Source organism: Lissotriton helveticus, chromosome 1_1 (assembly GCF_964261635.1).
Source record: "Lissotriton helveticus chromosome 1_1, aLisHel1.1, whole genome shotgun sequence".
Taxonomy (NCBI): domain Eukaryota; kingdom Metazoa; phylum Chordata; class Amphibia; order Caudata; family Salamandridae; genus Lissotriton; species Lissotriton helveticus.
In genome coordinates this window covers 1,703,314,059-1,703,340,362 of record NC_136057.1, presented here as the reverse complement: position 1 = coordinate 1,703,340,362, position 26,304 = coordinate 1,703,314,059, and the positions used below count along the sequence as shown (strand labels likewise).

General features: G+C 47.6%; 1 protein-coding gene across 3 annotated transcripts in view; it reads left to right on the top strand.

Annotated features, from left to right (window-relative positions):
• PTGES3 (prostaglandin E synthase 3) overlaps positions 1 to 26,304 on the top strand; it is a 207,892-nt gene that overhangs the window by 71,822 nt on the left and 109,766 nt on the right. For all 3 annotated transcript variants that reach the window (XR_013610962.1, XM_078689016.1, XM_078689017.1), the window contains exon 4: positions 18,120 to 18,218. Coding sequence is in view for 2 of the 3 variants with exons in the window: in XM_078689016.1 (XP_078545142.1) it covers positions 18,120 to 18,218 (99 nt within the window). In the remaining variant the exon portion in view is untranslated. The remainder of the gene's footprint in view (positions 1 to 18,119; positions 18,219 to 26,304) is intronic.

Here is a 26,304-nt window from a genome sequence, read left to right as displayed (position 1 = left end):
GGCGGTCATTGACTGACTGCTCACCATGCCACTTACTTCACTTTTGGTTTTGGAACGGAATCCTTTGATTTTATATGGATGACTGATGCTTCAAGGGTGGAGGTGTAGTGTCTGGGACTCATGGGGGTGGGAGTTTTGGTTACGTTCGTTTTCTTGTTAATGTTCATCAGCCAGCAGCACCAGACTTCTCCTCAGGTCACTACCCAACATGGCTGACGATTAAGAGGGCTCTGACGAGAGAGGACTTTGTGTAATGCCCTGAAATGTTACTGTTACAAAAGGGGATGGTGATGGATGGATGGAGCATCTGAACCAATCAAACACTCACACCCAGTCAAAAGATCTGGGTTTGATCCATCACCATTCTTTAGCCCACTCTGCCACCCCAGTTCAGACATGGCTATATGCAAATCAGTCTGACCCTGTGCCCCATGGGAACAGTCCAGCCTAACTGCCAAGCCATGCCTTCCCTGGACCAGAATCAAGCTTCCAAGGACCGGTTTCTGGCATTCCAGCCGTCTTCAGCCCGGCTTGCTTGAATCCAGTGGCAAAGTGAGCAAGGGACTCACGTCTGAGCATACCCTGCCACACTTATGGCGGCCAAAGAGGTACAAAAGGGGGTGGTGATGGATGGAGCATCTGAACCAATCAAACACTCACACCCAGTCAAAAGATCTGGGTTTGATCCATCACCGTTCTTTAGCCCACTCTGCCACCCCAGTTCAGACATGGCTATATGCAAATCAGTCTGACCCTGTGCCTCTTGGGAACAGTCCAGCCCGAACTGCCAAGCCATGCCTTCCCTGGACCGGAAACAAGCTTCCAAGGACTGGTTTCTGGCATCCAGCCGTCTTCAGCCCGACTTGCTTGAATCCAGTGGCAAAGTGAGCAAGGGACACACGTCTGAGCATACCCTGCCACACTTATTGCGGCCAAAGAGGTACAAAAGGGGGTGGTGATGGATGGAGCATCTGAACCAATCAAACACTTACACCCAGTCAAAAGATCTGGGTTTGATCCATCACCGTTCTCTGAAATGTTACTGGGCAAAACAATAAAATCAAATAGGGCAGTTATCTCATGTAAAGTGTCACACCTTGGAAGTTCTTCTTTGCTAAGAGACCCCTCCCTCCTGTGCCTGTAGGCCCTCACAGGTGAGTAGCGCACTTTAGAACGTCTAATTGATTGATTGTGGCCCTGAAGTCTACCACCTCCAATAAAAGCGGGCTGCCATGGCCCCCGCGTCCCATTCCCAGCCTCGCAGTATTGTGCCTCGAGACATGGGTTCTGTGGAGCGGGTATCTTCAGTGTTCTAAACCCTGCTTCTCCAGGAGCTAGTGTTAGCTGCAGGGGAGTTGTAGTCAGTTGCATCTGCCTAGTTTTTCCTCCATTCCCCAGCCCCCGTCATCGACCATTGTCCCTTTTCCGGACTCTGATGTCCCTTCCATGCGTCGATGGGTCTTTCTGAATCTCCTTGGTTATTGGTGTCTTGTCCACTGTCTGTTGCTTCGAGTTTGAGCTCCGGTCTTCCGAGATGAGCCTTTAGAAAGCCCTGGACGCTGCTCCACCCGCTTCCAAGCCTGCTCTGGGTACTCGAAGAAATGTGCCTCGTCTTGAAACAGGACCTTCAATTTTGCCGCAAAGAGCAGCAGGTTTAGAAGACCCACAGCGCTTAATTTTGCTTCACCTGATCAAAGGATCGTTGTTGTCGCTGCACAATTTGAGTGTAATTAAGGAAGATTAGGATATAGTGGACTTCGTGCCAAAGGTAATCTCTGACGAGCACAGCACAGTGTTCCGGTCTCTGTAATCTAGAAAATGAGCAATAATTAGCACGTGGCAGTGCCTCAGGGGGTGGTTCTCGGGCCCACCGCCGGATGCACACTTTCAGTTAAGAAGTATGTTGGAAGCTTTGCAGTTTGGAGATCTTTCAGGAATTGAGCTGGGTCAGTCCCTTCCACTTTTCAGGTCTCAAGTTATTGCAACAAGATCGTCCTGCTGCGTCTTCCACCTCATCACATTCTAATGTCTTTCTTAACTTCTGTAGCGTTGATTGCATTCCTTTGAGATCATACTCTGAGGAGCTGCACCTGTCCGTGGAGATCTGCTGTATCAGGGTAACATCAAAGCCCTCTGCGCTTATCCGAGATTCTAGAGTCAGTCTGAAGTCTGCAATTGGCCTTCCGATCACATTTGTAGATGTGTGGGCACCAGGTTATACTTGAGAGTATTGTATATCATCTCCGCTGGACCAGAGACCTGCCGTGGTAAATTTGTTGTGCTTAGTTTGCTTTGGGAGGGTCTTCTACCTTGTCTTCTTCGATGCCAGGTTAGAGAAGAAAAGGGGAAGGGAGTGCCCTATATTCCAGACTCCCACATGCCTGAGCAACAGACTTCACTCAGGCAAGCCCTCCTCCCCCAAAACTGGGCGGCACGATCAGCTGCCAGTTTCCTGCGAGCAAGGTGAGGAGAGCTAACGTGTTAGCTGGACCTCTCCCAGAGAGGCAAGAGGTAATCTGACGCTTGACCGGGGAGGGGCTGCCTTGATCTTCAGTCGTTCTGGACCAATACTAATGCCGTAAGTCTTTCTATGCCTTCAGTCCTTTTAACACCAAGATCGGGTGGCACATGCAGCCCATTGGCTGTCTCGTGGGTGAGGGCCGCATCCACACTGTGTCCGTAGGCCGGTTGCCAGATGCAGCAGAGGAGGCCAAGGAAGGTGTCCTCCTAAAGAAATATCCCCCTCCCCACTTACGTGTTCTTGTCCCCAGGTAGGCTGCACTGTCTTGGGCTTCATCAGTCCTCCCTTACCCCCTAGCTCAAATTGCTTGTGTCTCCAGACCTGTTGAATGTTTTGGGCCAGCCGCAAGTCCAGATCTCCGAGGGTTGTTTCGCTGGCGGTCAGTTTCAGCAGGTTGGTCTTGTGCATGCTGGAGCAAACTACACCGTGCTCCCGGTCACGTGGCCCACTCTTCCATCAGAGATGCCAGCTCTTTTGGCCATTGGCTCTGTCGTGCACATTCGGCATGGGCAAGTACCAGGACCGCACTACTCACGTTGCTGGACCAGCCCATACGCCACCTAATTTTCTCCCAGGTTCACTGCTGTCGTAGGGCCCAACAGTGCTGCCTCGCGTGCGTGCTGAGGGCACCCACGAGCCTTGGATGGGTAGTGCTGTGAAAGGATACTGACGGATAAAAGGGCTGCCGCCCTGGAGCTCAGCAAGTTGAGCCTATCTTGTGAGCTCTGTAGTGTGGACCGATTGTACCGTATCGATCATTCTTTGAGAAACCTCATATCTAAAATCTTGAAGCGTCTTGCACCCATTGTTCTCTATGGTCAATATTTGTGTAACTGTTGAAGTTGTGAGCTGCTCCCAGAGACCTGAACTTTGGCACCAGTTATCTGAAGGTTTGAAGTTCAAGAAATTAAAGTGCTTAAGAATGGTACAAGATTTAAGCTCTATTTGAAAAAGTAAATGAAATAAATAATTTTAAGTAGTATATTTTACAGATAAAAATACCCCAAACCTGTGAGGTGTGAGACTAGTCATCTGCAATTCAGATGCAGCTCCAAAACAAAAAGGGCACCTGGGAGGACAATTGTTTATGGGAATAACAATTGAAAACAGTTATCAACCATTTAAACTGTTTGCTTTTAATTATGAGAAAGGGGCATGTCTATTGAAGTTATTTATTAAAACTCTGAAAACGCCAATGGGGTTGTCTCTGCCCTATCCACTACAATAGAAGAAAGTGCTTGTGTGCCTTTTGTAAAACCTCATTTGCCTAGTTTGCCAATTCCCAGCCTAGTTACCATTTTGATTGAAATATTTGTTGACACCACCTTATAATTTGCACATTTTTCTTTTCATTGGTGAAATGGTTTATTTTAGAAATGCTTTATAATAATCCCTAAAACCATCAAAGTAACAGATTATGAAATGCGATATCAAAGATGCAGTTGTGCAATTGAGCTGTTTAAAAAAGAATACATAATACCTTCTGTAATGCTCTTTCAGGTGGATACTTTATGTAACCTTAAATTCTTTACCTTTAGAGTATCCCCAGGCGCCAGTCTGGATCTAGTGAATTTTTTTAAGCACTATGATGGGAGGTGATTCCATTCTGCTCCATACCAACCAGAAGTGATGGAGCAAGGTCACAAATCAGCACCACCACTGCGCTCTTACGTCGGTTTTCATTGCCCTCACCCCAAAAGCAGAGCGTAACATAATTAAGGCAGTTCTTGGTGACTGCGCTGATTTCTAAACTTGAAGCCTTGTTAGCTGTTAAATAGACACCACTCCACAGTATGGGGGTTGAGAGGGCAGTGAAGATCATACAGTTAGTGTTCTCCAAAAAGAGCATTACCCAAGATGAGAAACTTTTCTTCAGGTGGGTACTTAGAATTGCAAATTTGTCACCTTTAAATCCTAACAGTAACTGTGGCTGATTTAGGCAGTGGACTTGTCCAAACAGTCCTGCCGTGCCGAGAATACGAAGTGATTTCATCAGACCAGGCTGCACAGCAGGCGAGGTAAACGTTCAAAGCCCTCTTGGAGTCAACTTGGTGGAGCAGCCTGTCTTCCTCATTTTTGAGGGCTGAAGGAGCAAAGAACTCCAGTACAGTGATTGCCCACTGTGGAAGGGAGTTACAACCATCAGTATAAAGGCTGTCAGAATCCTCTGCACAAATTTTTCTTGAAAAAGGTGGTAAAGGGCGGTTGCACTGAAATGCCTGCAGTTTTGCAGCGTGAATCTTTCTGGATTCACTATGCTGTGCATTATTCCGCGGTCTTGTGGTTGGGTCCGGATTCGTAGTCCTTTTTTTTTTTTTTTTTTTTTTTTGTAGCCCAGGTGGGCGTCGGCGTCACACCCCTTTGGGTGTATTTCCGGTGACGTCGGCATGCTTCCTGCGGAAGCTCCCACTCTTGGGCGCCATCTTCAGATTCTTTTTTTCCGCGGTCGGGTCTGGATCGTTCCCGTTTGGGCTCCAGACATTTTTGGAGAAAGAAGAAAGAAAATACAGAAAAGACGAGGAGAAGTCATCTGAAGACTACAGGGGACTTCATCGACGAAAAGCCGGCAAGGAGAAGGCGTTTTTTCATCGAGATCGACTACCGTCGACGAACACGCGACCAGAGAGGCCCTGGACGCTCGATGATGGACAACACGCCGTTCAAGTTCTGCCGTAACTGCCACCACAAGTACGCGCAGAAGGACCAGCACCCGGTATGCAACCTTTGCCTACCGGTGAACCACGAAAGCGGAGACTGCAACGCCTGTTCCGCCTTCCCCCCGAAGACCCTTCGTGTGAGAGAGAGGCAGAGGGTAGCACACGCCACCCTGCAGGGGAAGGCCCCGACTCCGTCCCTCTACAAGCTGGGGATGTCCTCCGAGGAAGAAGACAACGCTGCCGCCGAAGACGACAGCTACACGGTCGTAGAGACCGATTACACGAAGACTTCGGACAAGGTAGGAGACTCTTCGGCCCCCAAGAACCCGAGAGACTGAGTCTAGAAAAATCGAGGGCAAGACCCCGAAAGCGCCGACGCCAAAAAAGCGGCGTCCGCGACTACTCCCAGGCCCAGCGGATCCTCCGAGAAGGAGTCCCCGGCGCCGAGGGCTGCTGATCAGCAGAAAACGTCGAAAATCGTCCCCGAAAAGGATCGATCGACGCCGAGGGAGAAAGACCCAAAACTGACGACGACGACCAGAGACCCAAGATCCGGTCCGACGTCAAACTTCGACGCCGAAAGATACGGCGACGAACCATCCGCCGAAAAGAACGGCCGACGAGGAACACGCGGCAGAGATGGAGAAGAAAAGGCGCCTCGAGGCCGAAATGGAGAACATCAAGCAGCGGAAGAAAGATTTCGATGCAAAGATGAAGGCCTTCACGATCCCTCACAAGACCAAGCCACCGGTGGTGGAGGCAGTCGAGGAGGAGGAAGAGATCGCCGAAGTCGTCGAGGAACAAGACCAGGACGTCGAGGTGATCGACGACCAGGAGGAGTACGAGAATCCCTACGATAGTTACAACTATGGGGAGGAAGAGGAAAGCAGGACGGACGCAGACTCGACACCCTCTGACCTACAGGAGGTAGATTACATAGATGTCGACACCGACAGCCCGGAGGAGGTGGTCGACACTTACCCCTCGAGGCCCTCGCCGCCGGACGACATCGGGGCCTACAACTCGGTGATACAAGCTGCCGCAGCAGCTTTCAAGCTCAAGCTCGACGAAGAGAAGCAGAAAGCAGACTTCCTTCTAGAAACATTGCTCCCAACACAAACGAGGAGCCAGTTCCTTCCAATGCTCGAGAGCGTCTTGGCTCAGGGGAAGGAAGCTTTCAGGGAGCTCGCAACATGCAAGGCAGTAACTCCCAGAACTGAGAAGAAGTACAAGCATTCCACAAAGGACCCGGCCTACATTCAGGGCACGGTCTCCGCAGACTCCATTATCACGGCCACAGCAAGGAGGGGGGCTAACGTACCCACTACCTCGGGCCCACCACCGGATAAGGAGAGCAAAAGGATGGATCTGGTGGGCAGAAGGATCGAACGGAATGCCGCGACCCACTGGCGCATGGCTAATTCCAACGCCCTGATAAATAGGCACATGTACCAAATCGTGGAGGGGCTGGGGCAGTTGGTGAAGGACTTGCCCCAGGATGCCAGGCAGAAGGCCGAAAAGCTGGTTGAAGAGGGAAAAAACGCGGCAAATTCTTGCCTTAAGACGGCCCTGGATGAGGCAGACACCGCCAGCAGGCTCATGATGATAGGCGTCACGGAAAGGAGGCACGCCTGGCTCAGGATATCCGGTTTCAAACCGGAGGTGCAACACAGCATCCTGAACACAGCATCCTGAACACAGCATCCTGAACACAGCATCCTGAACACAGCATCCTGAACACACCGTTCAACGGCAACACGCTTTTCGGAACAACAGTTGATGAAAAGCTCAGTCAACTGAAAAAAGATAACGAATTAGCAAGATCCATGGGAGCATTGCAGTTCAGAGGGAACAAGAGGGGCACCCCGTCACGGAGGCCCGGCGGGAGAGGCGGAAACCAGCCAGGTACATCACACCAGGCTTTCCAGCAAACGCACCAGGCAGACTTGCAGACTCAGCGTGGTCAGCAGAAGCAGTCCTGGCAGTACCAACAAAGAGGCCAGTCCTTTCGAGGGAGAAATGGACGGGGACAAAATAGAAGAGGGGGGCAGCAGCCCACCTCTAAATGACTTCAAAAAAACTGTGTGCCCGCCCACAAAAAAGATCCCAGGGGGCAGCACGTACAGATGGGTCAAGACAAACTAGACACCTACGACCACATGACACCAGTGGGAGGAAGATTAAGATTTCACCTCCGAGAGTGGAGAGAAATCACATCAGACAAATGGATCCTCAACATTATCCAATTCGGATACTGCATAGAGTTGGAGGGGAGACCAACAAGCAGAAAACCAAAAAGAAAGCTACTAGCAGGCAAGCAGCTGCAGTGTCTGCAGGAGGAGGCAAAGGAACTCCTGCGGAAGGAGGCCATAGAACGGGTACCCTTCAAGGAAAGAAACACAGGAGTATACTCAACGTACTTCCTGGTACCAAAAGTAGACGAGACAATGAGACCCATTCTCGACTTACGGTTCATGAACAAATTCATAAGAACGCAAAAATTCAAAATGACCTCCCTGCAAGAGGTGCTCCCACAATTGCAGATCGGGGACTTCATGGTCACAATAGACCTCAAAGACGCATACCTGCACATTCCAATGAACAGAAAGCACAAGCACATGCTCAGGTTCACCATCGGAGAAAGCCACTACCAGTTGACGACACTAGCCTTCGGGCTAAAGTCAGCACCAAGGGTCTTCACAAAGTGCCTCGCAGCAGTCGCAGCGCACCTACGAAGGCAAGGAATACACGTATACCCTTACCTGGACGACTGGCTGGTAAAAGCAAACTCATACCAGAAATGCAAGCTGCACGCACATACAGTGACAAGCACGCTCATAAACCTGGGGTTCTCCATCCATTGGAAGAAATCATCAATGGAGCCGGAACAGGTCAAGATCTTCCTGGGAGCACAGATCAACACCTTACAGGGCAAGGTGTTCCCCAGCGAGAAGAGGGCGCTGGTGAAGGAAACTCGACTCTACCGGAAGGGACAAGCTCGGACAGTGAGCACTGCGAGCAAGATCATGGGGATGATGGCATCATGCATCCACCTGGTACCGAATGTACGACTCCACATGAGACCCATTCAAGAATGGCTACAGGAGCAATGGTCACAAGCTACAGGCAGTTGGGAGGATCTAGTGGTTGTAACACACGCAGTGCAGAAGGAGATGACATGGTGGACCATGGAGAACATAGCAAGGGGAAAGCCTCTTAACGCCCCCAACGCCAACAGTGACCATCACCACAGACGCATCCCTGAAGGGATGGGGCGCTCACATGGAGGAGCTCATGGTGAGGGGACTGTGGACACCAACAGATGTGACAAAGCACATCAATTACTTAGAATTGAAGACAATCTTCCTTGCTCTGAAAGCCTTTCAAACAAGACTGTACAAACACAAGGTGTTGATACAAACAGACAATACCAATGCGATGTTCTACATCAACAAGCAGGGGGGCACACAGTCAGCCCCGCTTTCAACGCTGGCGCAGGAGATATGGAGATGGGCCATACCTCTCAAGCTAGACCTGCTGGCCATACACCTGCCAGGGAAGGACAACATACAAGCAGATTGGCTCAGCAGGCAGACATCGGCATCCCACGAGTGGGAGCTCAATGCTCAGGAGACAAGGCGCCTATTCGACAGATGGGGAACTCAATCGGTGGACCTGTTTGCCACACGCCAGAATGCAAAATGCCAAGACTTCGCATCCAGGCAGCCCGAGGAAGGGTCATTAGGGAATGCCCTATGGATAGATTGGTCAAGGACATTTGCCTACGCCTTTCCCCCGATACCACTGATGCACAGAGTACTGAGCAAGTGCAGAGCGAGCAACATGACACTGATACTGGTCGCACCACAGTGGGCGAGGCAGACATGGTACTCTCAGATCATGGAGATGACAGTGTGCACCCCACAGATTCAGCAGGAGGAAAGACCTACTCTCCATGCAGAACGGAGAGGTGCTACACCCAGAGCCAGAGAGCATGAGCCTAGTAGCGTGGCTCCTGAGGACATAGAGTTCGCACATTTAAGATTGCCAGAAAGTACCCTGAAGGTCCTGCGGGAGGCAAGAAGGCCTAGCACTCGGAAGTGCTATGTTGCGAAATGGAAAAGGTTCACAATATGGTGCAGACAAGAAAGACTTCACAATAAAATGAAGGACTCCACAGTGCTAAAGTACCTGACGCACTTGCTAGAGAAGAACCTTAGCTCATCCTCTTTGAGAGTTCACTTGGCAGCGATAGTCGCCTACACAAGGGGAGAAACTTGCAGGAGTTTCTTCACATCACAGGTGGTGAAGAGATTCCTAGAAGGTGCGAAAAGGATCGCACCACCCAAGTGGGTGCCGCCACCTGCATGGAACTTGAACACCGTCCTAACAGAACTCATGAAAGAGCCCTTTGAACCACTTCACAAGGCCTCCCTAAAGATGCTAACTATGAAAACAGCTTTCCTGGTTGCAATAACGTCCTTACGCAGAGTAAGCGAGCTTCAGGCTCTGACGCTACAAGAACCCTACATACAAATACACAATGATAGGGTTGTGATGAGGACTGACCCACACTTCATGCCGAAGGTGGTATCTAAATTTCACATGAACCAGTCTATACAGATACCGAGTTTTTTCCAAAAATCAACAACTGCTGCAGAGCGAGCTCTGCACACCCCGGACGCCAGAAGGGCAGTCATGCACTACATTGAGAGGACGAAGGGACACAGGAAAACAAAACAGTTCTTTGTGTCATTCGCCAACAGTTACATGGGAAAAGCAGTAACCAAAAAGACCATTGCACGATGGATCGCACAGACAATTCAACTCTGCCACAAGCGTGCAGGACAAGAGCTAGCAGAGGGGACACGTGCCCACTCCACTAGGAAAAAGGGTGCTACAATAGCCTTCCTGGCTAACACACCCATACAAGACATATGCCTGGCGGCAACATGGGCTTCGGTGCACACGTTCACGAAGCACTACTGTGTGGACATACAGATGAACAAGTAAAGTAAAGTAAAGTCCGCATTTGTAAAGCACACAATCACCCCCAACCGCCACAGAGATGAGAAACCGCTACAAAATCTATGCACAGCATAGTGAATCCAGAAAGATTCACGCTGCAAAACGAATAGTTTTCTTACCTGTCGGTGTAGTTTTGCAGCTTGAAGATCTTTCTGGATTCACTAGCGAACCCACCCACCTCCGCCAGAAAGATGAGGCTGGAGAGAGAAGAGGTGGAAATAGAATAAGTGGAAAATACTTTGAAGGTACAAAGCGGTAAAATATCACCTGAATAGAACATTGCCATTACTTCGGAAACGAAAGAAACACGGAAAAAAAGAACCCGAAGATGGCGCCCAAGAGTGGGAGCTTCCGCAGGAAGCATGCCGACGTCACCGGAAATGCACCCAAAGGGGTGTGACGCAGACGCCCACCTGGGCTACAAAAAAAAAGAAAAGACTACGAATCCGGACCCAACCACAAGACCGCGGAATAATGCACAGCATAGTGAATCCAGAAAGATCTTCAAGCTGCAAAACTACACCGACAGGTAAGAAAACTATTCGTTCTCTCCCTCGATGGGATGACTTAATTGTGGTGAGTCCGTTTTCAGTGACCAGAGACACACCTTTAACTTTGCATAGGCTTTAAGGGCGTACATATAAGTGAAGGGCAACCATCGGTAAAGATGGCGCATTTGGAGTACCCATGAAGTGCGTGTCCTTAGGGAGGGCCTGCAGGAAGTTATTGGATCCAACGGGGTGGGGAAAGGGCAGAGGACTGGAGTTGCTCAAAAATGCCTAGATCGAGCTTGGGCTAGAAAATTTTTGGAACGATCCCCAGTCTATTCATCGAAGAGACTCTCTTAAAGTCAAAAGATTGGCCCAGGAGAGAGCTATTGGCATTAGGGACGTTAATCCAAGCTAAGTCGTCTAACAAGTGCTTTCCTTCACTACAAATCCGTAACCAAAGTGGAGGAATGCCTGGATTTTATCTGCCTAGTGCGCGCTCAGTCACTCTTCCTCCAATTTAGATACTAGACCAGGTGTGTCCAACCTTTTCTGTAGTGAGAGCTACTTCTGATCAGTGAAAATCATAGTGAGCTACTAAAGGTTAAGCAACTTGCAATTTTTTCAGAGAGGCCCCCCCACGCCCAGCGTCATTGACTTTAAGGCTGTCGCACATCTCATGATTCACTGCTCTGTGTCCCACAACATGATAACCGCACCTTGGTGTTAATCAGTCAAGACAAGGAAACACTTCCCAGGGGTTCAGAAACCTGAGAAAACACTTGCTACCACCCACACTACACATACCATAGCTTGCTCTACATGTAGGTAATTACTTCAGTGCCATACAATGGGTTAGTAAGCACTATGAAAATGCTGCAACACTCTTTTTTTTCGATATCAAATAGACAAAGGGAGAAAAGCTATTCTTCAAATGAATACATATGATTTTCCTTCATGTCTGGGCCGTTGCCAACTATTAAACTATTAAAACAATAAATGTCAGTTTTTTGAAAGGTTGCAAACCTAGTTTCATTTATTTTTAAATGGCAATGCATGCATGCTGGTCATGTAATCGTTCCATAGCAGCGTACTCAGTGAATTAATGTACCTGCTGCCAAAATGCGCATATGTGTTAATGCGCCTGCTGCAGAGGTAGGCATGCAACCTTCAGGTCGCAGGTTCAAACCCAGTATGAAAGCTCAGGAGGTTAGTGCGCTTGCTGCAGAGCTCCAGATGTAACCAGCAGGGTACCAGTTCTTGCTGCAGTATGATAGTTTGATAGGATAACACATGGAATCTCCCTGCAGATCAGTTTCCTAGAATATACAGATTAGAGATCAATGCACCTCTTTCATTAATCTACGTTAACCTATTGCTCAATAGTTCCAATAAAAGTAAAATAGATCAGGGGATTAAAGCACCTGTTACGAAGCGCTGCAAGTCAGTCTCCATTAATTACCTCACAATCGAGATCTGTGAGGCATCCTGCAGGACAGAAGCTTCAGTTCTCAGAAGAGCACTCCGGTCAGTCTTACTAAGTTTGCTCATGGGGCAGAGCACCTGCTGCGGCAGTCAGGAACAGTGCCTTGAGACTTTTCCAGTTCTAATCTGCGTGATCAGATGGCGCATTTCAAGGTTACAAACTGCGACTGCAGGCCTGGTCCCATGCTTTGATTGTTCTTTTCTGAAAACTCTAACTAATTTTTTTTTTTTTTTTGTAAACCTTTATTCGTACAAAAAGGAAATACAATTCTGGGCCTACAACCAGACCGGCCGGCCACGATACAATAGAGCAATCCAAAAAATACAGAAGAAAAATATACAGATACAATCAGGATAATATGCAGTCAATACAGTTCGAAAAAGGAAGGGGGGGGGGAATCTGGACGGCCCACAAACAGGAAGAAGGAAGGTTAATTTTTATAATATTACAATAAGGAGTATAACAGGCTCGGATACAGTATAAATGAATCCAGGTTCCCAGAGCAAACTATTGGCCATAAGAAAACTAAAGGGGCAGCAATGCGGAAAATTATCACTACAGTCTACATCAGTACGAAAGCAGATGCGGTTAATTCAAATCAACATACAAGTAGACTCATCGTGTGCACCTCTACCACCCAATAGCACAGCAGAGATAGGACGATGGAACCGGAACACTAACATCACTAAAGCCAACCCGTCATACTAACCCTAGGGAAAGAGAGAAAGAGAAGGGGAGGGGAAAGAAAAGGGGGAAAAAGAAAAATACAGACTGAAAGAGAAGAGCGCCGCGCCGAGACAAGCATCCCGTAGTAAGGACACAGAAAGAGCAGGAGTATTAGCAACAAGGAAGGGATGGGAGTCGGCACTGAAACGCAGCATAGCCACAAAAGGAGGGAATCAGCAATCCAGACCCCATCCCTATAATACCACGGGAGGCAGGGACAGCCGCGGCTCTCCTATAAAGGGATACAAAAGGGCCATAGAACAAAGGAAAATAAACCGGGAAAGAAACCCATCCCACCCAGCACCCCTGCAGAAGGCTACGGCCTACCCCCCCAGCAGCGTGCCTGTCGCCCTAATCCCGAACCCGAAATGTAGGAAACACAAAAGAGAAAAAGAATAAGGAGACAAAAAGAAGAAGACAAAAAAGATGTGAGGGAGGAGTGAAGAAGTAAAAACAAAATGGTCGGCCTCAGCCCTCCGCCCAACCAGTCAATCGTAATACGTGTAGACGAAAGCGATACAACTCGAGCATCATAAAACGTACAAGGGGGTCACCCACCGCACTATGCACACGGGAAAGCTCGCCATGGAGATGTATACCAGCAATCCACCGGAAGCAATGTATCTCACCCCAGGCCTTCCTTAGCTACATGCAACTCCCACCATACGACAGCGAGAGGCGAACAATTCGGTGCAAGGCAATCACACGAACAAAAAATAGTCCGATGAAGACGTAGGCCAGGGAGGGCAATCCATAAGCAAAAGATCAAAAGTCCGGGTATACAGTGCAAGTGTCCCAACAATGTTAACAGGGGCAGGAAAAGACAGGAGTTCAGTCTCGCCGCTCGGGAAAGCGGGGGTTCCCCTGCAGAGCAGAAACACGACCTCATCAAGGCAAATAGATGTAGCAAGCCATCATGTTTCTCGGACACTCGAGTAGGATCCGACCCCAGAACGACATCCGGGCCCCCAAACTCCAAACAGTGAGGCGCAGGAGGTTCAGAAGCCAATCGTTCGCATACCTGTCGACGGCCATTGGCAGTAGTTCTCAGCACGGCCGAGGAGGGTGAGGCAGAAGCATCACCGAGACGAGAGGGGACCGTGAGAGACCGGCCCTCTAAGATGGCGGCGGACCGCACCGATACCCCAGAGGCAATGGGGGTCAAGGCCGCATGCAAGGACCGCAGTGCTTCCAGAACGTCGCCGATTGTAGGCTCGCGCACACATGTCCAGGCCCCCGTGCAGTCCAGTAGTCCAGGTCCGGAGGATATCTACGGTCTATCTCGATGGCCGCCATTTTGTGGATTCAGGCTCGTCACCACCTCCCACGACTCCCGGATCAGGGCCTCAGATGCGGACCTCCACAGAAACCAAGGGGGTCCCGCTATGGCAGCCTTGGTGTAGAAAGGAGAGCCGCCAAAGTCGGGTTGCAGCCTGCAATACCTTTGGCGTGGTCGAAGAGCAGATCCCGGGCGCGAGGCTCCAGGATGGACGGACGGATCCGCGGCAGGGGGGCCCCCTTCACACGAGCAGCCCTCGGTGCACCGTGCCCCACACCAGCTCCACGGCCGCCAAGGCAAGTCCGGATCAGGACCACCGGAATGTTCGCACAACGGTCTCCCGCCAGCGGCTCACGCTCTCGGCCGGGGCCGACGCGTACAACAATGCCAGGCTGGGTCCAATAGGCGAGGCCCCGGCTTCATCACCGCGGAGGCCCTGGTTCCTCAGGGAGCACAACTTCGGAGTCCCGGCACGTAGGAGCCTCCAGGTCAGACGGTGAGTAAGAGCAACATGTTGCGTTTCAATCTCTGCTCGAGTGCATCGTCCCGGGGCAGGATATATGGCAGGATTTGCGAGTCAGGCCGGAAGGCTGACGGAGCCGAGCTACAGAGCGACCATTACGATCGTGAGCTTGGCTCCTCCCCCTGCTAACTAATTTTCTGTTTGTGATTGCACCCACTTCCTGCCTCCTCTGTCTATCTCTCTGTGTACCGGGTGATGATCTTTTCATTAATCATCTATTTGCTGACAAATAAAGCAGTTTAAATGACATCTCTGAGAATGCATTTCTTCACTTCTGCCTCTCATAAACTGACTGCTCGTCGCTGGGGCTGGCCTCTCTGGCTGGGGATGCCTGTTGTCTGACTCCGCACTCGGTAACCAGAAAAGGAAAAATGAAATGCATTATTTTATTTATCTGATTATGCCTATTAAATTCCCATAAATAAAGAGTAACAAGACCACTAAGCAATTGTATTTCAGCTAGAGACAGCAAGGGGAATAGCTATCCGTAAGAGCATTTTGACTAGCAATCATAGTGCTTTTTCCGACGGGCTTGTTTCTTGAATTAAAAATGCAACATCTTTGAATCCGTAGCAATTGAAAGTGGGACTTTGCTGAATTGGGCAGCAGAGTTATTGAACATAAAACAGAACATTTGCTGAAATGTTATGATTAAAGCCCTGGATTAAAGTTATTGGTGCTTGTTTTTCAGCTGCACAAAGAGGATAGTGCTACCCGTGGCTCATGTTTGGTCTTGCTGTTATTAGTATCTTAATTGGGTATTGCAGAATCATTCAAACCAGGCAGCGTTTCACTCCAATTCTTTTTTTTGTTGTCGGGGAAGTATCGCATGTAAAGGTACGCACGTTCAAAAGAAAGGGTCTTAAATGCCCTGAGCTGCATTAACATACTATGGTGGAGCTACTGGAGTTCGCTTTCCAATCTGCTGCTGTCCTCCACTCAGGATAATAAGGCAGCTGCTGCGGTTCTCGGAAGGGGCAGTTGATCATTAGTGCTTGCGCCTACTTCATTACAGCTGTCAGGGGTTCCGTCCTGATTATCTGCGCCCATGTCTTTCAGGATATACAGTGCGATGCAAGATTGGAAATGGCAGGTGGCGCGGTTCCTGCTTGTTCCGGAGTTCAGGAAGAACGTCATGTTCTTCTGCCCGCCCCACTCCAGCTAAGCTCTGTTTCAGCCAATCTGAGCTGCTGGTGTGGGTGAGGGCAGGCAAGCACGCATAAAAGGCCTACAAAGAGAAGGAAAGGATAATAAATCGATGCGAGAACTCAGTGTGAGGCCATAATCATTCAATGCCGGCGCGAGCTACTCCCATGGGGCCGGCGAGCTACCGATAGCTCGCGATCGACCGGTTGGAGACCCCTGGTGTACACATTGCGGTAGAGGAATTTAGTGAATTAGGCTGCAGAACAGCATGCATTTTTTGTGTGATCTTGTAGTGTACAGTGGTTCTTGGTCTCATGTGGTGTTAGTGCTGGTTTTTTATTTTTATGTATTTAATTTTTTTAATGTCTTTTATTTAAGAGTTTAATATAGAGCTGGCTAGACCCGGCGGTATCAGAGCGCTTTACATGAGAATCAGCAATGTAACAGAAAAAGTTCAACAATTACACAATAAATTATATCAACAATTACAAAATGCATCGCAAAATAGGTAATACATTACGAGAGGGGAGAAGCGAGAGAGAAAAAAAAGTAGTGGAGGGGGTAGGGGAAGTGAGAGAGGGAGGATAAGGGGAAAAACGAAAGGAAGTCTGTCTAGGGACCGACTGGGTAGGTGACGACCAAGGAGGAAATCCACGGCCCATCTCCCCTATAGCTAAACCAGGTAGCTCCATCAGGCATAAGTCAAAATAGTTCAGTCTCAGTACATTGAGAGAGGAGGGAGGTAGAGAGATAGAGGGAGGATGTGGGAAGAGACGACAAGAGAGACGCAAGGAAGTTTGTCTAAAGACCGACTGGGTAGGTGACGTCCAAGGAGGGAAATCCCCGATCGGTCTCCCCTATAGCTAAACCAGGTAGCTCCATCGGGCATCAGACAAAATAGCTAGGTCTCAAATTGACTAGGGAAAATAGACAGACAGGGTGGGGGCTAAGGGCCAGGGCAAGAGAGGGCAAAGGTCAGTAGCAGGGAAGTGGAGAAGAGTAGAGCGGGGAGTGGTAGGGTGTAGGGGGAGGAGGGAGTATACATGACAGGTCAGGAGATAGCATTAATCCTAAAACCAGTGAGAGAATGCAGAGAATATACTGTTGACTATAGCACCCATAATGTATATATGTGTATATATATGTGTGTGTATATGTATATATATATATATATATATATATATATATATATATATATATATATATATATATATATATATATATATACAGCTGATGGGAGAAAAACTCCAGTTTAAATCAATTTCAAGAGTCCTGAATTACTGCAAGATAAAGTCAATGAATAACAGCAGATCAGCAGAAGGATGGGACACACCAGATTAGCAGATGGGCGCAGGTCCCAGATGGATGCCCCTGAGTCGGTAGCCGTTACAAGATGGCTGCCAGTTGAGAGTGGAAACAACCTAGTTTCAAATTGCCTATGAGAAGGTGGGTGAGGTTCTTCTGTCCAAGTTGGTATCCCTGTTGGTGCGGCGGGAACATGCAGGGAACAGTTATGTAATGCTGTACGGCGCCTGTGAACTGGTCCCAGGTTACCAGATGGTGTTAAGGAAGAACCCACTAGCGATAAACCAACCAGACGGTGGCTCCTTGGGGCCTGAAAGTGCATCAGAGTCATAAGTGTACTGACGGTTTGCAAGAATTCCCTCCTGGAGTCTACAACAGCCTGGGAAACTGAGCGTGTGCCAGGGCCAACTGAGGTTATTCGCTTTGTAGACTGCTTCTGTAAAGGAGTGCAGCTCAGAGCCCGACACCTTCACACCTTCTTTTTGTAACCAGATTGGCAGGAAGTGGTGGTGCTGCCATGCTTTCTGTGCATGCTTTTAGACTTCGGCTTACTGTCGTGGGAAGTCGAGCAGTTGCTGGAATGGCCTTGAGGCCGGGCCTGTGACTTGGAACGGGACAGGGTCAGTGGAAAGACCAGGACAACTACTTAAGTTCAGCAATGTACAGCTTCGACTCTGTCTCGAATCGCCTTCAAGTGCATGAGGACACATTGGTGACACAAACTGAAGTTGTATCTGGAGCGTTGGCTCCAAAAAGTCACGCCTTGTGGGGGTCTGTGACTGACGTCTGCTTGTGGCAGGCCAGGCACAGCGTTAAGAAGGTCCTTGGAGGGGCATAGTTCTCTAGCACACTTTCTTGTTGTTCTTAAGGGTCAGATGAGTTCATGAAAGATGATCTTGAAAAGGATGGAGACAATACTTAGGATATAATAAGTAGTGTTTACTTTTTTTTCCCTTTCAGGCCTCAAAGCAGAAAAGAACAGACCGGTCGGTGTTGTGTTGTTTACGAAAAGAAGAACCTGGTCGTTCCTGGCCACGGATAACAAAAGAAAAGGCAAAGGTAGGAGAGTAGAGACATTGTGCTTGTGAAGTGTTTCCCTAGCGCTCTCAGACTCTAGTATTGTATAAATCTTCAGACTGCTACTGAGAGCGATTCCGTTAAGGAGGAAAATGCATAAACGTTTAGGTGGATGAGTATCTAAAGCAGTATTCAAATAGAATTATCTGCTTTTGGTGTTAATAGAAATGCTTTTTTTTCCCCCAATGATTGTTTATAGTTCATGGCACAGATATATGTATTCTTCCATATATGTGTGCCCCAGTGAAAGGCAATTGTTTGTTGTGATTGAAGAGGCAACCGTCTAGTTGACGTCAACTGCGGAAGAACATCTGCTTGGTTGGTGCTTGTGTGAAGTGTCTAGATTTGAATTGAAAATAAAACAATAGTAGCTATTTGGTTGTCCTGCTCAGCAGTTTGTCTTGTGTGCAACCGCTTTAAGTGTGTGTAATGGCTTGTTTTGATTGCAAATGAGTTAGTCCCGAAATGAATTCTAAAATGCTTGTGAGATTTCTGAAATCCATTGCAAGCTCACCTTTGATGCATCTGAAATATTGCAATAGAAAATGGGGGATTTATAGGTTTTATTTCACGTTCTACCAAACTGTAACTTTGGCCATTACACTAAGCACCGAGTCTCAATCCATACTGGGAGTTGATTGCATTTGTTTAAGTTAGTTGATAATGAAATCACATTTCAGACATCTGGTGACAGTCCCAAAAATTAAATGGGTTAGACGTGGAGGCGGTATTTTCTCATATAATGTGGATAAGACCTGGAACCGCCCTCCCTCTATATCCGTTCACAAACAAACTACCTACATTTTCATAAGCAACTGAAAACTCCTTTTCCCTTGATATGTTTAGAACCAGTATAGGCGCTACTATTAGCGCTGGGATGCTCTCTGGTAACCAGGCGCTTTACAAATGTTAACTAACTCATTCATTCAGTGGGGGAAAAAATGACTTGTAAGGCCAAAAATAGCCAATAATAAAAAGAAACCCATCACTTCTAGACTGTATTCTTAGCCGTAAAAACATGCACGTTTATATAGAGCCGGATCTGGTGGGTTCGTGGACTAATGTGCCCACTGTAGGGGCCTTTGTTCGACCTCCTGGTCACATGTTTAAATCCCGGCAGGTCCTTTTAAGGTTGATAAAATGAATACCTTTGTGTTGGGTAAGAATAAACCTCTTTTATTCAGTGCCAAAATACCCTTCTGGGTGAATATGCTCTCAACAAATGCACGTTACGTTATGTTATAGCTGCATGAATTTAAAGCCCCACTCCTATCCCTCCAAAGTACTCTCCCTGTTACCCTAATCTTGCCTCTTCTTAGCAGGACTCTAGCTTCACTATTTACAGCACACTCACCACAGCCAAATTAATAAAACGAGGTAGACACTATGTTTCTTCATTCACTTAAGTGTTTGACCCCCGACGGAGGACACCACCAACAGCTGACTCGGTTATCCTCACTCTGTTGTTGCCCAGCTGCCCCTCAAGGTTCTGGTGATGCACCTAACATTCTCCCAGGTGCATCACCATTAAAGGGCAAGTTACAACACATCTTCCTTTTCACATATGATAAAGAAATTGAGAGCGGGGAAAGGAAAGAGAAAACCTCAAAATATACATTGCAACTGAGAAATACAAAGCAATGGAAGGAAAATAATTAAGCCGTCACTCTAAAATATAATCATGAAGATATGAGGGAGGTCTCCTCGCCCTTTTATTATGACACATTTGTTCCCTCTGACACATCATTTACATGCTCCCCACTACTAGAACCCAAAGTCTCACTACATCTGTAAAGATGGGACCTGCTCCAAACAACCCACCAGTTAACATCACAACATTCCGCATGACCATGACAATCCGTTGGGACCTAGAAATTTAGTTTCTCATTCCAGAGACCCCACAGCTTTCTTTACAAACACCTTATTCACCAACCTTCCATTCACAATTTTGCGCACCCCTTTTGTCACTCTCTAGTCGATCGCACGACTGTTCTTAGTTTTCCAAATTGACCACACCGGGGTGAGTTTCGATCCAGCCACTCTACCTTTGAGTTTTTTAAACAGTGTTACACCAGTAACACTATTGGGCGCATTCCTGTGCGCCCACAGCTTCTCATGCAAAATGCTTTTCAAAGACATACCAGTCTCAACAGCTGTTTGAGCACATGGTCTTACAAGCCTATTCATACTTTCAACTAATCCATTGGCTTGTGGTGCATAGAGAGCTGTGCGATGCTAAGTAATGGAAAAAGATCCTTTAAGAACTCCACCATACTCCATTATCAGTAACCATGACTTCAGGCTTGCCTTCGCAAGCAAACACATCCTGAGAAATTCAATGGTATTCTTAGTAACCACAGAACTTATGCAGCACGCAGAAACCCATTTTGATGTATAATCAAAGACTACAACAAATCTCTCATTGGGTGACAATACACCAAAAGACCTCACAATATCCATGACAAACTTGGTCCAAGGTTGCTCCGGTAAGTCAACAGGAGAAAGTGGTGTCGCTCTAAATTTTCAGGAATTATCATTATTTGCACAAAGAGTACAATCCCGAACTACTACCTCTACCTGTCGATCCACTTCAGGCCACCAATAAGACTCTCACCCTGGACTTAGTCAAACTTCGTCCAAGATGGCCTTTATGTGCCTAGTTGATGATTCTCTCACGCACATCATTGGGGCGAATTAATCTCGCTCCCCGATAGTTCTTCTGCTACGATGTAAAGTTCATCACATACATTCCAAACTCCTTTAGCACAATGGGGAACATCTATGAAGGCCACCCACTGACCACAAAGTGCATCGCAATCTTCCTAGAGTTGTCACTGTCAACACTAGCCTCCCATTCAGATTTGTTAAGTGCTGGTTCTTTGACCTATGACACAGACGAATCTGTACACTCTAGATCCAACCTGTAAAGGCGTTCAGGGTAAGTAGTCCGCAGGAACATTCTCAACCCTGGTAAGTACTCCACAATTATATTGTACTTCCAAGTCTATCTCTTTATCCTGGGTTTGGTACTCAACAGCCCTGCATGCAAACATGTGGACCAAAGGTTTGTGATCAGTTCTAACTGAGAAAGGCAAACCCCATAGATAAAATCTAAAAGGATTGATGCCCCACATACATGCTAACGCCTTGCGATCAATTACAGTGTAAAGTTCCTCTGCTCCTCTGGGTGAGCGTGAAGCGAAACCAATTACGCTTTCTTTGCCATCAACCATTTGTGAAAGTATATCACCCAGTCTGTGCACCAATGTTGGCATACCTGTAATTCCACTTTTGACTTAGTTGAAAGCATCAGTACAATCTTCAGACCACACAGTCTGCACCCTTTTTAAGGAATAGGCTTAATGGCCGCACCATACTTGAAAAATTCTGAATACATTTTGAGTAATATTCCGATAAACCAAGGAACAATTTAACCTGGTTCTTGTGATATCGCTTCTGCCAAGTTCATTTTTGGGCTGATACCTTTGCTAGAAATAGAATGGTCGAGATAAGACACAGAACCAACACTGAATTTACATTTTTCGCTTTTCAGAGTGAGTCCTCGCTCTTGTAGTCTTGATAGAACCTTATTCAGTACCATATTATGACCAGCTTTCTTTACCATAAAGCAGTATATCCTCCTGGAAGAAAGGAACCAAGTTTATTCCTGCTAAAACCTTCTTCATTAATCTCGAAGCACACCGCTGCAGATGCCAACCTAAATGGCATCATGATGAACCTGTAAGCTACCAGGGCTGTAAGGAACGAGGTCAAAGCTCTTGATTCTTCGTGTAGCATAACTTGTCGGTATGCAGACAAGTCTATCACACTGAAGACACACCCACCACTCAGTTTCGCAAGAGCCTTATTTATATTGGTCAGAGGTTGTCTGTCAACCCAAATGCAATTACTTAAACTCTTCAAGTCCACACACATCCTGATTTTGTTACCATTGTCTTTGGGTTCCAAAACAATTGCAGCAAACCACTCAGAGGACTCTATTTTCTTTATCATTCCCATCTCAAGTAGCCTTTTGAGCTTCTCCTGTACTGGTCCCACCATGAGGCTCGGCACCTTCCTTACTTAGTGAACTACCGGTTGTGCTTTTCCTTTCAGAATTATCTTATGTTTAAGTCCGTTGAGAAGGCCAAACTTATCACTGAAAACCTCAGGATATCTTTCAATGATGTCCATGTCATCCCTCTGTCCCATAACTAGCATTACTTGGTCATGTGCGTTGGGATTTAAAATGATCCCAAGAACTCTGGTGGCGCCATTCCAAAAGAGTATCACCTCTTTTGGCAACCTATACTTCTCCACAGTTTCTCTCCCCTTGAATGTAATGGTCAGAACAGAATATCCAGCCAAATCAATGCTCTGACCCCCATAACCTACAGGAGACAGTAGTGTAATGTTATAATTTCCAAATATGCAATCCCAGATTTAATCACTTACTAGTGTGTATGGGGAACCAGAGTCTGCTAAAACAGAAACAGGCTTGCTTCCAATGTAGAAGTCACACTTCGACATTATCGCAACATCAGAGTCAACTCTCTTCCCATCCTGTACCACACAACCTTCAGCTTCTGTTATGTGAAGGATATTTTGTTGGGGGTAAGTCATCTCCTCATCCACAACAATTTCTTTGGCATTTTTGCACATCAGCGCGTAATGCCTTTTTTTGCCACAATTCCTGCAATTTGCGCTTCTTGCAAAATAGTTAGGATAATTGGGGCCATGACTGACTTTGGACATCTCCACTTGGCATCTCTCCCTGCACTTGTGTTCCACTTATGCTTTTAATTTTTCCCAAACACCACCTCCTGTTTCCCAGCAATCTTATGACTCACTGCTGCATGTGTGCTTTGGTCAATCCCTTAAGATTTACCACCTTTCACAACTGCAATAGAATCATTAGGCGCAATAGCACTGCGGATTTGCTTCACCCAACTTGATGTATTTTTCTACACTTTCTCCGATACTTATTGCTTCCTTCAAATTGGGATTTTTTTGTCAACAGATTCTCCAAATCACAAGTCTGAGCCAGGGACTTAAGCACCGCCACATAATTACCAACTCTCTCTCCCTTAGCTTGTACGTGCATGAACACCTTCTCTCCATTATAACTTTTAATTGTAGCCCAAAAATGTGTTTGTAGTAGCAAAAGTCATTTCATAAATATCAACAGGTTATCCAACACCTTTTCCAATAGGTACTAGGTCTAAACTGTCATAAATGTTTATCCCTTCAATCCTAAGGTTGTGGAGCAGTACAGCTTGTTTCCTTGCAGCAGAGAACTCCAAAACATACAAAAACAATAAAATAGCCTCAAAGATTCCTTCTGACGCGATCCAAAGTGATGCTTCTGCTGTGGCTGAAATTACTGTCCGTGTCTTCTTTTTATACAAAAAGTCATACCGTGAAACCCCGCTGCACATTCTAGTTTCCGTCCGGATACTATTGTCCATCACTGTGACGTGATCACGTTCACTGTGACCACGCTTACTGTGACCACGCTTCAGACTTCCTCACAGCTTCCTCACGGCTTCACTTGGTTGAGGCTTGAGTTACTCCGCTCGTGCTAACATGCACATGCCCTGGTCATTCACAACTCAAGCTGAGCGCACCCTCAAGCAGGTACCACAAGGTGAGTTTGAACAATTCTAGGCTCCTCGTGCTTTAACCATCCCACGCCTCAGCTTTGCTGGCGCTCTGCCTATTTTTAAAGGTTACTGTTGGCAGTCTAATTGTCTCACTTAGTATTTCCAACGCCTGCTCATATAATTATTTTACTTGCCCTGTTGTGCCTTCAGGATTTAATTAAAACGAAGACTGACCTTTTTCTTGAACAACTGAAGTTTCAAAAAATAATTTTTCAGAATTGCATGTTTCTCGCTCTGCACACCAAGTTCTTTGGTGGGTGTCGTTCGTCCCTAGCAATAACATGAGGTAGACCCTGTGTCTTCTTTCACTTAAGTGTTTGACACCCACCGGAGTACACCACCAACCACTGACTCAGTTATCCTCACTCTGTTGTTGCTCAGCCACCCCTCAAGGTTCTTGTGATGCACCTAACATTATCCCAGGTGCATCACCGTTAAAGGGCAAGTTACAACAAAAATATTTTTCTATCCCTTTACCCATTGTTTCTTACCCTCTTTCAGCTTCCTGTCGCTGTTCTGCATTCCTGTGCTCTTCTGTTCTTATGGTTCTGTAGTAGGGGATCTCTGTGTATAGTCCTAATCATGTGAATAGTCCCGCCCATGTGCGTGGACCTCGGAGCAATCGAAATAGTCTCTTAAGTTGTCCTCTTCTGCAGTCCTGCATAGACACTTGAGAGAAAATCAAAGACAAATAATGCAGCCTGAAGTTAACAAGGCTACACTGGCCAGCACTTCATTCTGAAGTGAAAAGGATAGCCAGAAATGTCAAAATTTAACATTTTGGTAAGTTTCACACCTAGAGAAACTCCACTTCACAAAAATCCTTTGTCACGATAGAGAGGAAGGGTTGGGCACACAAGCTCCATAGGCTGCCATTATGTGTCTGTAAATGGGTACAGAGCCTTTAAGGAACCCTCCAGAGACTCTCGGTATCCCATGATGCACAGCCAAAGGCAAGTTACTTTCAGTTCTTTCTTCCGGCTCCGGCTAGCAGGACCCTGGAGCATTGAGCTCTACCTTTATTGGTATTTCTTCAAATATTTGAGCTTTTTTGTAAAACTTAAGAGTTTCTTTCAACGTCTGGGGCCTTTCTCTTCCCTTTGCTGTATGTTTTGGGCAGTTAGACCACTGCTTTCTTGTCAAAATGCCAGCTTTATTTGAGAAGTGCCCCGCATGTGGCAGGAAGAAGGCCAAGTCGGATTCTCACGGGGTGTGCATACTCTGTCTTCCATCTTCTCATGTTCCTGACTCCTCTGTCATCTGCAAGTCATTCTCCAGGAGGACCCTGTGTGACAGGGAGAAGATCCGTTTTCAAGGCCTGGAGCAAAGGAGACAACTGGTTGCAGTTGGGACCTCTGGGCATGGAGAGAGTTTTTCTTCAACCACAACCCTGCATCGGCCTCTGGGGGGCTCCCCAGTCAGAAGAAGGCCCAGAAACGGCACCTGTCCCCGTCGATGGCTACGACGTCGAAACAGGTATGACGACTATATTCTCCCCGTCGACCCAGGGCTCTGGGTCTAAACGACGTCTAAGATCTACGTCGATGGGAAGGATGTCGAGACCTCGGACGAGGTCAACGTCGAGGACATCGCAGTCGACGTCGACACATCGTCGTCGATCTGGGTCCCGAAGGCATCGGCGCTCGCCGTCGCGGCAACACCACCGTTTACTGTCGACGCCAAGGAGAAAGTAGATGTCGAAAGGGGGTTCGACGTCTAGAAATTCGACATCTAGGAAGTCTACGTCGAGGCGCCGTCGGAGCTAGTCTTCAAGGAGCTCGTCACCCTCGGTGGTCAGCATATCCACGTCTGACAGCTCTAGGTCACGGCGGCACCGGCATTCGCCGTCACGGGACACTGCCTCCAGAGCTCCCTCTTCGAGGTCTACCCGCAAAAGGTGTAGAGTGATTCCTATATTGGACTCTGAGTATTCAAGGACCTATTCACCATCTAGGTTGCCAGTGCCAGACCAGCCCGTGGCTCCGCCTAGGACTCCTCCTCCGCCTCCTCCTCCTTCATTACCACCATCTCCTTCTCCACGTTTGTCGACGCCTCAACCTCCCCCGCCTCAGCCGGTGCCGCTGGTCCCGGATGTGCCCAGAGGGCCAAGATATCAGTCCCGACCGAGACATCGTTCTCGCAGCCGGCGCAGATCCTCTACCAGGTCTCACCGTCTTCATCGCCACGAGAGGTCGCGGTCCAGGTACACGAGAGACACTGATTCCTCGAGTGGTGGAAGGTATTCTCTGACCATGTCGGACTCACCGCCTACGAGTGTTTCACCTATCTATGACGTTGCCACGTTCCAGGAGGTGCTGTTAAGGGGTGCAGCAAAGCTGGGTATCGCACTGTCTGTGCCTACCCCTTCCACGTCTGATTTTTGAGACGCTACAATGGAAGCAACT